The 14,435-nt window shown below is 35.6% G+C and overlaps 1 protein-coding gene across 2 annotated transcripts; it reads right to left on the bottom strand.

The window, feature by feature from the left end:
* Nucleotides 1-2,873: 2,873 nt before the first annotated feature.
* On the bottom strand, nt 2,874-10,413 carry CW7. 2 transcript variants are annotated; one of them, XM_086647197.1, is made up of 12 exons: nt 9,953-10,413; nt 9,318-9,510; nt 9,135-9,209; nt 8,481-8,587; nt 7,271-7,331; nt 6,968-7,027; nt 6,802-6,876; nt 6,027-6,179; nt 4,944-4,998; nt 4,244-4,369; nt 3,846-4,090; nt 2,874-3,245 (listed from the first exon to the last, which is right to left on the bottom strand). In XM_086647197.1, the coding sequence occupies exons 1-12, from the start codon at nt 9,982-9,984 to the stop codon at nt 3,222-3,224; spliced, it is 1,206 nt and encodes a 401-aa protein (XP_086503323.1). In that variant the 5' UTR covers nt 9,985-10,413; the 3' UTR covers nt 2,874-3,221. The 2 variants fall into 2 exon arrangements, with proteins under 2 accessions (XP_086503323.1, XP_086503324.1); XM_086647198.1 differs by having other exon boundaries at nt 4,244-4,366.
* Nucleotides 10,414-14,435: the final 4,022 nt, after the last annotated feature.

The raw sequence follows: 14,435 nt of genomic DNA, 5'->3' as shown, positions 1-14,435 counted from the left end.
CAAAATCCATAAATGTTTTATCACAAACCAAAATGTTTTCAACAATTACGAAGAACAACAACTTAAGAGCAAGTTAAACCCCAAAAATCAGAATCAAAGTACTAAAGGTGTGAAACGAAACCCTAATTTTTTGAAAACAACCCAAAATGTCAAAACAAACTCATAATTTCACCACCAAAAACCCTAAAACTTGACCAAGATGTTACATCATATCAAGTTTCAGGGGGTAAAAACCACAAAATGCATCAACACCCAACCAAATTGTTTTTTTTTTTAAAAAAAAAGCTCTCCAATATTTACCAAGAACAAAACCCAAATGTCTCAACATAACCCTAATTTCTTTAACACAATCCAGAATTTTAAAACAAACCATTCATTTCATCAAGAAAGACAAACACCCAAAAATCGAAAACAAAGTACTAAATGTCTCCACGAAAACCTAATTTTCTGATCACAACCCAAAATGTTACAACAAACATAACCTAGAAACTTGATGAAGAACCATAAACCCCAAAATTACCTTCTGTGAAGATGCATGATTCCGAAATCACAAACAAGATCCATAAATGTTTTATTACAAACCAAAATGTCGACAGCAATCACGAAGAACAACAACTTTAAAGCAAGTTAAACCCCAAAAATCAAGATCAAAATACTAAATCTGAAAGACGAAACCCTAATTTTTTGAAAACAACCCAAAATGTTCAAACAACCCTAAAACTTGACCAACAACAGATAGAGGAAGAAGATTTAGAGGAAGAACAGAGAAGTACCTGTGTGTTAAACTCTGACGAACAGAAATTAGGGTTTGATGATGCTCGAACAAGGGAGAGAATCACCGGATTTGTTGAAAGAGAGCGAAATAGAGAGAGATGAGAAGATCAAGTTGCTTGTTGAAAGAGAGTGAAATAGAGAGAGAGAGAGATGAGAAGATCAAGATGCTCGAACAAGAGAGAGAATCACCGGATTTAGTTTCGTTTGATCGAGATAGAGAGAGAGAGGCACCAAAACGTTTTGAATGAAGAAGCTAGAGAGGGTTTTAGTTTCTAATCAAGGCTGTAGAGAGAGAAAGAGAGTGTTTTGAGAGGAAGGACGTTTTGAATGAAGAGAGAGAGAGAGAGAGAGTCTTAGGGTTTTAGTGTCTAATCACTCAGACTAGAGAGAGAAAGAGAGAGGCATGTGTTTGGCTGACGCAAATGACAGAGAGGAAGGACGTTTGGGAGGGAAATGGGTGAGGGACATCAGAGGTAAGTATTTCTTTTGGGTGGATAGGAAGGTAAAATCACCTTTTGGGTTTTTTTTAGATATTATTCCCTATTGGGTTGGATTTCCTATTTGGGCTCCTTTTTTGGGCCTTATATTTATCCTCTCTATTGACAATTGGGGCAAGACTATAAAAAGAGAACCAACAAAAAAAATGGCAATACATGTTTTCTTCGTACCACTTGGTGTAGTGCTTGGAATGCCTGAAGTCCTAGGTTCCATCCTCGTGGGATTACAAAATCCATGAATTATAGAATTGGGTACAGTTAAGTAGACGTAGATAGCCTTTCAAGACCCATAGAACAAACTTAAGAGTGTTTGTAAGACCTTTAAGAGTCTGAAATGTCTTTGTGATGATAGTTATAGAGCTTATTTAATTCACGATGTAATATATTCATGTCATGTAAATACTCTTGAGTCAGTAAAAAAAAATATTTTGGAATAAAAATAGCAAATCATGTAGTGATTTAACCAAGGAAATGTGGGTTTAACTTTGGGCTGCACATTGCACTATGTTTATTTGCTTTACTTACAAAATGTTTGCCATGAGTCCACCAAAGTCCTCACCCCATTTACTTTCAAAATCCGAACCAATCTCTAATTTACATGCATGATTTGAATATTTACATGTATTTTACTTCTCTAATAAATTCAGACTTTAAAACAACTCTTCTTTATCAAGTTCATATTTGTCTAATAAACTGAAAATACATAGATTAGATACAAATACTTGGTTCAAAATTTTAAAATAAAATCATGTAAAACTACTAAAATTTGATTTGAAATTAAATGAGACGATAATGTACAAGCTCTCTTAATTCTTACCACGTAAAGTATCTTCGAAATTGAAGTATGGAGTCTATGGACTATTCCTAAGAATCCATCAGGATTATTATACTTAACGGAAAACTGGCAGAAGGCATTTTCGTTTTAATGGTGAATTGGTCGTCTGATTTCCACTCTTCAGGGTTTATTAAACAGTGTGTTCAATTGGAGTCAATTCTAAATCACTTTCAAGTGGATTCAATTCCAAACAATATTAATAACGGGAGAGAAATGGCACATTAGGCATCGCCTCTGTATTATATAACAAAACAACGTCCCAGCCTGGGTATATCTTCAAGCAGGATTTGTCCCCATCACATACTCTCCAATTCTCCATCATAAAATTTGAACCCATCTCTCCACAACAGCGACACTTAGTCCCGCCCCAACCATGATGGACTTCACTAGGCATTATCACTCACTCAGAAGGGGTCCTGTGCCCAAAACTTTACAGAGAGGTCAGGGAAGAAGAAAGGAAGGACAGGTCTCCCTCCCTATGAATCTACAATTCTCATGCTTTTTCTTTCTTTTTGTTTGGCTACATTTCCCAAGTTACGAATATCTTAACATGGTGTGTTGCACTGAATTCCCCTCGCTTGAAACTGATGAGGGATCGGACAGGCTGAAAATCAGTAACCTATTAGACGGAATGGAATAGATCAATCCTCCACAGGCTAAGCAAACCTGCTCAGATGGGCGCCGAAAGAACCCACAAAGATACAGTCCCATGGCATATTACAAGTCTCCTATCAATAAAAACCACACTAGAGGAAAACACATCATACTAAATTTGTAAGTTGCTCATATTTAGGGAAAAAATTCTTCAAGAAAAAACAGGCCTTCAAATTTTTGGTGAACAATTCGATCCTACTTATGTCTTGCTCTACTTACTGGGGGAGGGGGTTATATTCATGATTTGACATTTGAGTTTCATAATCCGATAACCTACTAACTTGTTCTAATATACTTGATTTATAAACACAACACGAACAACAACACAAAGGCAGAAACTAAGACAGCTCTAGTTTAAACGACATGATTGCATATTTACACACTTTGCTTAAGCAGTGCAGTTCCAGTAGACAAATGCTTACTTCGTCAATTATTCCCGCTCTGTGCAATATACAAGAAGATCATAAATCCACTGGAGGAATATCCTGCGTAAAAGAATCAAATCCATTACTTAGATATCCATCGAGATTAGAAATAACATCGCCAGAGTGAATCACATAATGACTTTCTAGTCAGGAAATATGTCAAAATTAAACGAGATGGTGGTGTTTTGGTAAAAGTAATAATGAAAAGTCGTTACAGTTGAAAATCCCATGAATAAATTAATCAGTCAAAAAACATTTTTTCCGCCTGAAGGCGGTTTGCTCCGGAAAAGCAGAATGTTGCCTTAAGGTGTGCGCCTCCATGGGTAAAGTACGCACACACTAATTCATTTAGAAAAGAAAAATGATACCACAGTTGTACAAAATGATAACATAATATAGTCATTTTCACTTTGCTGCAATAATATAAAAACTCGAGTGTTTAACAAACAAAAATATGAATGTTTTTACTTCTTATGTTGCATAAATTAATCAATGCTCATGTGTTTGGCTTTTTCTATAAATGCGTAGTCCTCGATGCGAAAACAGACCCAATCGCCTTAAAGCGCACCTCAAGGCGTACGCGTCTACCGAATTTTTAAAAAATGGCGAGTAACTACGTAATATTTATCATTAGTAACAAAGGGAGGAACATGAACTGACCTTGAACAAAAGATCGTGGACTATGTTTTCCCAGGGCAAAGATATCGACATTAAGCAGCATTTGAGGGGAAGCATCTCGTCATCAGATTTATTAGAAGCTGCAGCGGCAGCAGCAGCGTAGGCCTGCTTTGCTGCCACAGATGCCGCAGAAGCGGCTTTACGTACTATTGTACCTACATTGATCCCAAATCCTCCCTTAGATATCGGAAGTGGCGAAGGTGGGTCAAAGACCTGTTGGCTTTGATCTACAAGAAGATAATAACCACTTTTAATAGTGTTACCTGAAAGACTTCAAAATAATTCTAACAACACTCAGTGAATCCATAAATGAAGTTGTCATGAAAATGGAAGCAAGAAAAGCAAGGACATGCTAGCAACTAAAAAGTATTTCTTATTACCTGCTATGTCGGATACGGCGACCTCAACTTCCCCACGCCCGCCAGGACCTTTCATGTAAAGTCTGTCTGTTTTACCAGTAGAATGACCAATTGACAGAAGGCTACCAAATCGAGATTTCCCAGCTGCTTATGGAGGAACAAGGAAACATAAACACTCTATAAGGAATTCTTTTGAAAAGAAATCACTGGAGTAGACTTGACTGCTTCACGTGAACTATTAGAGGCTCAGAATGTATTAACACAAAGTGAAGAGTACAGAAATGCAGGATCTGATAGTTTTTCCGACAAGACCAGTGTAATCGAAGCTTGTGAACTACAATTAGTTTACATTCTTCGGATATCGCTAATAATCAGAATATCCTCTTTCAGAAATCAACTCAAATACCCAATATATTAATTGAATTGGAATCGACAAAAAAAAAAAAACAGATCACGAACTAATCCGCAATAAAAGTGCAAATGTGCATCAAGCAGCCTAAACTATGATACGACTATCTACTCATGTGCTTAGGCTAAAGGTTACTGACTGGTCTCTATTCATTTTCCCTTTGCAATTCAACAAGTTTCCGGATCTTCTTGAGCATTGTTACATGAAATAGAAGTTGTTTCTGGATGTGCCATCTCAGGTTTCACCTAATCACCTTCATAACGTTAGTAGGGTGCTTAAAGACGAGTTTAAGTTGTATTGTAAGATGTGTACCGTAATACGCTTCTCTGACCATTTGATAGCTGACAAATCCTGAGAATAAAGTACACTGCAGCAGAAATATAACGGGATAAGTGAATCTTCCAACCTCCATATTCTATCGAATATTGGCCCATTTAACATTAAAAATGACTAATAGTGTTTCTACTCAGTAGTGCAAAAGTCGCTCGTATGCAGACAAATATATGACCCAAACAAACTAATTTTCTCGTCAATAAACAATACAAGGGCAATGTTACGTGGTACGCGGATAGCTCCACTGCCCCAGTACGTGGTACAGGTACCGGTTCGCAATAGGCTACCATGAGAGTATCGGGTATGCTAGAGGTATACCTCGGCAGTATGACATTTCAGAATCTGATACATTTTGGACTATTTTTACTAGCCAATAAATACTTTCTATGATGCATATAAATAGATAAACCTACTTTTAGCCATTTTATCTAAGTTAAACCAATCTTGACTAGTTAACCGAAAAGTCTTTTAGTTATAGATTTACATAGAAACTGGTTAAGTAAGGTTGGAGATTCTCGTAAGCCAAATTCGGGATACCAGAATGCGAATCCACCCAGAAGGGATGCGGGGAATTTGATACGCGATATCTGTACAAGAGTATAGTCCAGTATTCTTTACGTTCTTCACCAGAAAAAAAAAATCATAATCCAGAAAAGAACTTTTAACGTAAATATTACATCATCCATTTTTATCGGAACTTTGCTGATGGCATCTCTGACCGTCCAAATCAAGAGTGTTAAACGCCAGAGCACATAATCATACGCCAAATTCCTCCCTTACCGCAGTATGAAATGACTTCAGCTGCAGTAGGAAAGGTGCTCACGGCCGGCACTCTTATGTATCATCGGAAGCTAACTAAACCAACAGAACAACTTACTCCACTCTTTAGTAGGATATCAACATTTTACAACTAATTTGTGCCTCAGAATGACTTTTTGAGTTCAGTATGGGGGAGAAAAGAATCCAGAATGTCAAAAAAAACGTGCAAGGAAAAAACAGATAAATATCCCATTTGAAATTAGGAGAAATGAGTAAGTCCAGTTCCAGATGTCAAATTCAAACCTTTGAACTCTTGGATCTTTTGGAATTAGTGTCAATTCTCAATGGGGCACTATCACTACAGCTGCCACTCTGCGCTGTTTTTTCATTTGGATATGCTGCTCCATCATGTGCATTGAGAAGTACACAGTAACAATGATCTGCCTCTGTTAATACCTACAACATAAAATGGTCTAAAAGCTCATTATAAACAACTTTGCTGAAACAGACCCAGATATAGATAATAAAACGATAAATAAAATTATTTTAGGTCTTTTTATTGGACAGGTAATAATTTGGCTAACGCAGCTCATATTAAATTCGATGAGATCTTACAAGAACGAAACCACAAGAATGTACCTTCTTATGGAGAGTATCTAAAACTTTACCCAAGATATTACTCTCTTCTTCAAAATAAAAGAAGTAAAAAAAATTGGCCTCAAGGAAATAATAGGTTATCCTTGTATTCACGTTATTCAAGTTTGAGACATGGAATCCATTGTTCCAACACCTCAAGGAAGTCGGCCACCAATATCTTATCTGATAAGTTGGAGTTAATCTCGGTATTTCCAAAGAAATGATATATGTCAAACGTTTGACTTAGCACAATGCCACAATCTTGTATTAGCTACTTAGGTCAATAACATATGTTTCTTGAAAAGGCAGCAAATGAGAATACAAATGCTTAAAAGATAACAACAGGATACATCCTAAACATACTTCACAACTTCAGTCCATCAAAATCAATCATATGGAAGACCAAGCAAGAAAGTAACAGCATTTAAGGTGAGGCACTTACTACTGCATCAAAAGTGGAGTCAAAGTCATCAATTGCAAAACAAATATCTGGATAAGCAGGACTTGTTTTTACTTCCTGTGAACATATCAGTCACTCGGTCAGCATTATACAGCAACGTAGAAAGTTCACGTGTAAGAGATATCTGACTTTTAGTAATAGCACTGACCTTCTTTGAGTCTAAATGAAAATTGACACGACTTGCAGATGCATAGACTGTCTTTACAACCTGCAGAAAAGATTAGATTTGAAATCAACACATATAATACCAAAATGAAACCTAATACATGTAAGATACTAACATGGCTAAAGCCCTTACTGATTGAAGCATGAAACATACTGCGGGGAAAAGATAAAATAACAATTTATAAAATCAATTTTAGATCAACACATCCAAGAAAGAATCTGGAGGTAGGCAGTGAAAAGAGCATCTCAAACTGAACAAAATACAAGCAAGTATGACGTATAGAACCTTATATATAGGAATTATTTGCGCATCTGCTTTATGTTGATGATTCCGGAGATCCTGAATACTAAAATACAACATGTTTCATCATATAAGAGTGGGTGTTTTAGATCAGAAAGTAAAATACAACTTCAAAGGTAAACAGAGAACGGAAACAACAAAAAAGCTCATAATTTCAGTGAAAGAACTAGTATTCATAAAATCATTATCTCCTCTTGGTTACCTTACATTTGAAAGATATGCTAAATATTAATTCAACAAGGAAACATTGATATAGCACAAGTAATGATTTAACACTTCAATTAATGATTTCTTTCTATAGACGAAACTCTGACTAATAAACACGACAGGAAGCGTCTTGTCACAGGTGGAAATAAAGACCATCCAAAGGTATCCGGGATCACATAAGGATCTTTAGCGCACACCGCGGAAGACAACATCAAGAGTGTGACCGACGCTAAAATTTCATAAGTTCTGAACAAATAATTTGAGAAAAACTAAAGAAAGGATATAAAATTCTTGCAAAGCAGCAAAAGCATTACCCTGATCTCTTACAAGTGCTAATGCATTATGCCAAAAAATAAGAAAAGTTCGCCGGAACATTTCCAAATGAAAGATGATGTCTCCTTCCACAGAATCACTAAATCATTTAGCATTCTTCTGATTTCAGAACATTATAATACGTGGTGACACAGATCGGCAAGGTCCTAAGGTTTAAAAGACACAATATTATTTACAGAGTAGCTTCCAAGGATCATGCTGAGTTATGACTTAATAACGATGAATGACAGAAACTTGCCAACACATTAAAGGCTATAGACTAAGCTGAGATGTTGTATAAGTATGAAACGTCAACATAACCAAGGATATCGAATATGTCCATTATGTACAACTGCAGCCCTTTGGTTCTGCATGTAAATGATCTCTGAGAAATATTGTATGGCTGCTTGAGGGCAACTAAGCTATAAATGGTAGAGCAAATACGTGCAGCATTCTCGATAAGAATTCAAAAGTATCAAACCCGAAACTAGTGTTTTTTAATAGGTGATGGTAATACATGCACTGCCAAAGGGTAAGTGGTGAAAAAAAGATGAGCATATTTCGCCATTTCCTATATATAGGGGAAAAAACTAGTAACTATATACAAATTGAACATACTGCATACAAGATTGAAGGCTTGCTAAGCATTGAATAAGAAAACTGTAAAGAATAATACCTGCAAATAGCAACAGTTACACTGTAGGAAGTCTGTGAAATTAAATTCAAGTAAAAGGAGCGCCTCCAATCCACCTCTGCAGAATTTTCACCAATTACTTTCCCTAACTGTGTAACAAAATAAATTTATTTACTAAATTGAGCACAAAACATTGAACGCGGACTAATATATAAACAGTATACAAATAAGCATAATCAGTTAACAGACGTATTTATGGTAACTGTATCTCTCACGCACTTAATGCATGATAACTGCAGTTTATCTGTTTAACGTTTTACCATAAGGGCTGGGCCAATAATACAAGGTGGCATCAAAAAGGATGCAAGAGGTTCATCTATCAAAAATTGTGTCAATAAAGCCATCAAATTACTGACGAACTGTTTTTGGCAGACATGAATGTAGTAACTTCACAATATGATGACCTTGCAAGCCTTCCTAACACTTTTGATGGATTTTAGTTTTGTACTCTACGTATATAACACTATTTTTACGAAATAATGTCGAGATAAAGTTTTGATGCTAAACTTTCCTCCTTATAGACAAACCTGCCTACAAGAGACCGGAGATATTTTAATAAATCATTTGAGGCCAATACTATCACTATAACTCGACAAAAAATAAGTGAAGTTGAAGTTGTCCTTATGTCGTGTTTACCTCCGATGCCCACCTGCGCACGAAATAGGGAGGAACTCCTTCCATATTATCATTGAAACCATATCCGTGCAAATTCTGCAACACCATAACTCAATCATCAACGTTTATTTGACAACAGAAACACCGGCAAGTAATTAACAAGTTCAAATGGTATATTGGTATGAGGCAAGATCAAGTCAGTACCAGTTTCCTCACGAAAAAAACAAGATCGTCTTCTTGACGTTTCCTCGATTCTCTACCACTAATGAAATACAAATCAAGGATGTCATGCCAAAAGTGTGAGTCCAATTCGACATCAGAAGCATCCTCTTCCTCATCAACTGTTGTTTTGCCCAACAAGTTTGAATGCTTCCTTACCATACTCAACAATTCATGCCTGTCGTAGAAACCACTTGCAGAATCAAACATTCAGATACTTCATTTTTCATTAAAAAGCCAAAAGATCCACACAATTAAAAAGGATTAGGAACAAAAATGCAAACTTTCCACTAATTCCGCACCAAATCCTCAACCAACTGAAGATTCAAAATATACAAACTAATAATCTAAAATAACAACACCTAAAAGAACTTCATGTATTAAAGATGGATCAAAATTGTCACTAACAAAAAAGTCCATCTAAGATCTTATCGAAGAACTTCTCCAAAATCAAACCTAATAAAAGATTTGTCAAATTCATAATTCTGTTAACTTCTGTTACCAAACTCTGATTTACTAGTAAAAAATTACTAAAAGCATCAAAATTAAAGCACATGCAAGAGAAATAAGAGATCAAAGTATTCAAACAAGGAAACCCTAATTTTGGTAAAATGATGTACCTGGAAGGTGTTTCATCTCCATTTCGAAGCATTTTATATCTGAATATGAGTTTTATAAGATCTCTTACTCTCTCTCCGTCTGAATCTTCACTTGTATTACCAGTGAATGAACCAAAGGAAACAGTAGAGAGAGAGAAAATAAAATTCAGAGGAAGGAGTAGCGGGAAACGTGAATTAGGGAAAAGGAGTTTTACTACTGAAACAAAAACCTCTTTCAAAAAAGTCTCAACAAACTCTTCCTCGGGAAATTGAAATTGATTGATGAGAGAAACTTCCTCTTTCTTTCGTGCCTCTTAGTAGTACTTTACAGAGATGGTGATGATAGATAGATTAGATAATATCACGTGTTTCCACCAACTGTTATTCTATGGGCCGGACTTTAATTGAGTTTCATGCGCCTAAGACACCTGAAAATTGTACACCAACAACACTAACAGTGTAAGTTTGATGCCATGGTTTACGTTGTGAAAATCCAATAGTGAGATAACAAGATGAGGATTGGATGAGCACAAACACCACTGTAATTGGGGCTGGGAAAACAAATCGAGAGCTCGCCACCTGCAAGTTCAAACTCGCGCTCACATTTGGTTTATAGGCGCTCCATTTAACGCTACCTTGCCAAGCCCATTGATGGGCAACCTAACAGAAAAACGAAAAAGTTCAATATATTTGAAGATCTAACCTTAACTAAAAGATTCAAAAGCAGCTCTATAGGCAATTTTCAAAGTGGTTATAGGCAATCTCGCTAAATGTAATCCTTAATTTTTTTTTTTTTTTGAGGAATCGACTATGATGATCTATGTTAGTTAGTCGTTACAAGACATCGATACATCGTGAAGATGTGATAAACACGATAACCGTCTAAGTTAAACTTATAATGAAAGAAGTCTAAGGCTCAACAACAACATGAAAGAGACCTAAAGTCTGACATACTTATTACATTATTTATACCTTTAATAACTCAAGTTCAATAACCGTACCTCCAGGTTTTTGAAATTTATGTCAACGCTTTGAACCACTTTGACAACCAAGTGTTGACAAGACAATCCTTAGTTTAAAGGCAATGTGTGTTTAAGAGGCAATGTCTCAGCCAAGTTTGATTTAACGGCCTGCCGCCGACTGACTCAGGGAGACGATCTTGACTGTGTTTTTTTTTTCTCTCTCTTCTTCCTTCCTTCATTTTCTTCTTCTTCCCTCTTATCTCCCTCTTCTCCATGTATTACCGACGAAGGGGAGGACCCCCTTCGCCAGTGGTCTGATAAACCAGACTGTGAAGGTTTGAATTCGGCCGACGATTTTTGTTGGGTGGGTGAATTTAACCTTCAAAATAGCATCACCGTTTACCAAATTTGATCACGATGAATTAAATAAGTCAGCTTGCAAAATATATTGTCTTTAACAATAAGAGGCATCCCCTATAATCTCCCTTGAAAAATAACATTTTGTTGAAGTCTGACTGGATAAAGTATTTACTGGCCAGGTGCATACTCAATTTTCAAAAAAAAAAAAAGTGCATACTCAATACACAAGTGTCACTACAAAAAATATGGTCATTAGGGACGGTAAAAAACCGTCCCCAAAACAGAAAATTCGTCCCCAATAAACTATTGGGGATAGTTTTTGTCTGTCCCAGAAAGCGGCGTCCCAAATAGTATTTGCGACGCTTGTGGCGACGGTTGGTATCTGTCCCCACTAATGCTTTGGGGACGTTTTATATCTGTCCCTATAGCTACGATTATTAGGGACAAAGATTAACTGTCCCTAAAAATTTGACCAAAGTTTCTCTCATTTGTATTCGGGACAAGTAACATCTGTCCGTAAAGGTTTGGCGGGAACTTCTCTTGCTTGTTTTTGGGACAGTTAATAGTCGTCTTTACAAATTTGGCGGGAAATTTTTGTACCTTACATTTGGAAAGCTAAGATCTATCCCTGAAAATGTTGCAAAAATTTTCTTTGCGATGGATATTTGTAAACAAAAATTGTCCGTAATCAAATAAAGTAGACGCTTCAACTAAAAACGAATTCAAACACATCAAAATATTTTGTTCATTGAAAAGATAATGTATTTCGTTTGTAACTATTGTCAACCGAAACCTTAACTAGAGTATTTAACAAATATTAACAAACAACATCCAAGATTTATGTTACCAAACCGGTCTGACATACTAAATCGTATTTGTTAGCAACAAGAAACTTGCATACACTATCATTTGCATATCTATCGGTCTCATTGAACACCACTGTTCGACATGATTAAAACTCTCCATGCAGTAACATTATAGTCAATCTGCAAAACCTCAAGCACCAGTATGCATCAGATAATAAAAAATCAAAAAAAGAATATGATGCAAGTAGCAAGGCATATGAACTTGTACCTCTAACATCATATAAAAATTGAAACCAAACTTAACTGCACTGAAATTTTTACACAAGATAAGAAATAACCAACAAAGACAAAAGGACAAAAAGGTGCAACGAGAGAGGCTTGGACTGCTGCGACACGGCAGATCTTAGAATCCTAATAAATTTTCGCAACTGCAGCTCTTAGAATCCTAAAAATCTAGGAATCCTAACCCTAAAAATCTGAGGGGCTGCATATCAACTACAATGTGCCTATAGCAATCAATCAACTAGAATAATTAATATAAACCAGCCCTTCTTTATAGCTATATATACATTCCTGGTCCCTACAATGTGCCTATATCAATCAATCAACTACAATGTGCCTATATCAATCAATCAACTAGAAGACAACAAAAAAAAAGTTTTTTTAGGACGAAATATACTGTTATCGTTACTTCCAAATGTTACTACACTTGAATAAAACTTTCTCTTATTCTCTTAGTTAAGTTGACGTAAAGTTTCTAATGTTATTTTAATAGTTCATTATTACTTGGGCTAGACCTATATTCGATGCCATGCCACAAGCTACAATCACTGTATAGAGGTAATTTGCAAACATCATTGGCAGTACGGTAAAACTTTTGCAATTTTCTGAACAAATAAAGTAACGAATGGTTATGGTTGCACTCATTCGGGTCATCAACTAAAGTCGGATGAAAAATAGAAGACAACAAAAACAGATTTTAGAGGACGAAATATAATGCTATAGGTACTTTCAAATACGACTATACTTAAATTAAACTTTATCTTATTCTCTTAGTTCAGTTATGTTGACGTAAACTTTCTTTTGTTATTTTAATAGTTCATAGTTACTTAGGCCAGACCAATATTCGACACCATGCCACAAGCTAGAAGTCATTGTATAGAAAGAAAGACGTGGAAAATACCTTTTTCAGTTCAGTCTTTGGAGGAGGAGGTCCTTTGTGGAAACTATGCATATATGCTGCTTTGATGTCAAGCTCTTTCTTAGTTGATTGATCTCTGCCTTCTTACTCTTCTGCAGATTAACATAGTAAACATGTATAAGTTAAAATGGTCATATCACATTTCGACCACATAGGTTGAACTAAGACATTTGAAATTGAATTAGTTTTGTTTCCAACCTTCGACTTTGCCTGCAAATTATTTTTTTCCCCCACTTCCTTGGCATGAATCCTCTCTTCTAACTTCGAATAGAACTAGTCAAAGAAACATAAGTCAAATCTAAAAATTTAAATCTAAAAAAACTGAATAATGATAATAAGAAAAAAAAAAAGGAAATAGTCAATAAATACATTAAGATGGTCTCACCAATCTTCTTTTCTCAGCGCGTCCGCCCAATCTAAAGGTAAATGGAGAAGCACTAACATGTGTCCCCTAGGAGTAGTACTTCTGATGATACAAGAGATTATCTTAGCCTTGATAAGAAATAGAAGACTAACGAGGTAATGAAAGTGTATCTTCGTCATGTTTATGGAGTACTAATCCCTTTATGTGTTGTTATTTTGATCTGCAATTACAAACAAAATTCATTCAACAAAAAGTAGGGCTTTTTAATGTCGTAGATATTTCAAAGTTCATGATGGGAAAACTACAAATCCCAATCGAGATAGAAAATAATTTTGAATCCTTTCCATTTGAAATGAAATTCTTCATCAAGAAGTGACCCATCTCTTTGTTGACCACTTTCACTTGTTTAAGATATACAACAGCAAAAAGATGTACTCAATGGGATTATAGATACTTTCATACTGTAATAGATAATATGAAACATAAGAAAATAAATCAACCTCTCAGAATTCCTTGATTTAACATGCTTGGGTATTTGGGATTTTGTGTGTCTAGCCTAAACAATGTTCTCGTTTATAAAAAAAAATCAACTAGTTCAAAAATCAAAACATCATAGACGTACATCTTCACAAAAATTACATAAGTTGTTGTTGGAAATATCTAATAACAACTAAGAAAGCACAGAGAAGTGAGTTCATGGCTGAGTATTGAACAACAAATCCTGCCACCTCCCATAGTATCATATAATTGACTGAAATACTTTTCAAGATTGTGGACGAATCAGATAAGGGAACTTCCATCTTTTTACTAG

Source organism: Eschscholzia californica, unplaced genomic scaffold (genome assembly GCF_041429995.1).
Source record: "Eschscholzia californica isolate CP2 unplaced genomic scaffold, dmEscCali1.0.p SCAF_6, whole genome shotgun sequence".
Classification (NCBI taxonomy): Eukaryota; Viridiplantae; Streptophyta; class Magnoliopsida; order Ranunculales; family Papaveraceae; genus Eschscholzia; species Eschscholzia californica.
The sequence above is the reverse complement of the archived record's forward strand: the minus strand, read 5'-3'. Positions and strand labels throughout refer to the sequence as shown.

What these genes read in the sequence shown, in the direction of transcription:
- CW7 (XM_086647197.1), bottom strand. Translation starts at nt 9,984, where the DNA reads ATGCTTCGAAATGGAGATGAAACACCTTCCAG. An exon ending in TTTTTTTCGTGAGGAAACTG is followed by an intron (nt 9,210 to 9,317) that starts GTACTGACTTGA and finishes ATGGTGTTGCAG; the next exon opens with AATTTGCACGGATATGGTTT. An exon ending in TCCACGATCTTTTGTTCAAG is followed by an intron (nt 3,246 to 3,845) that starts GTCAGTTCATGT and finishes TCTTTTACGCAG; the next exon opens with GATATTCCTCCAGTGGATTT.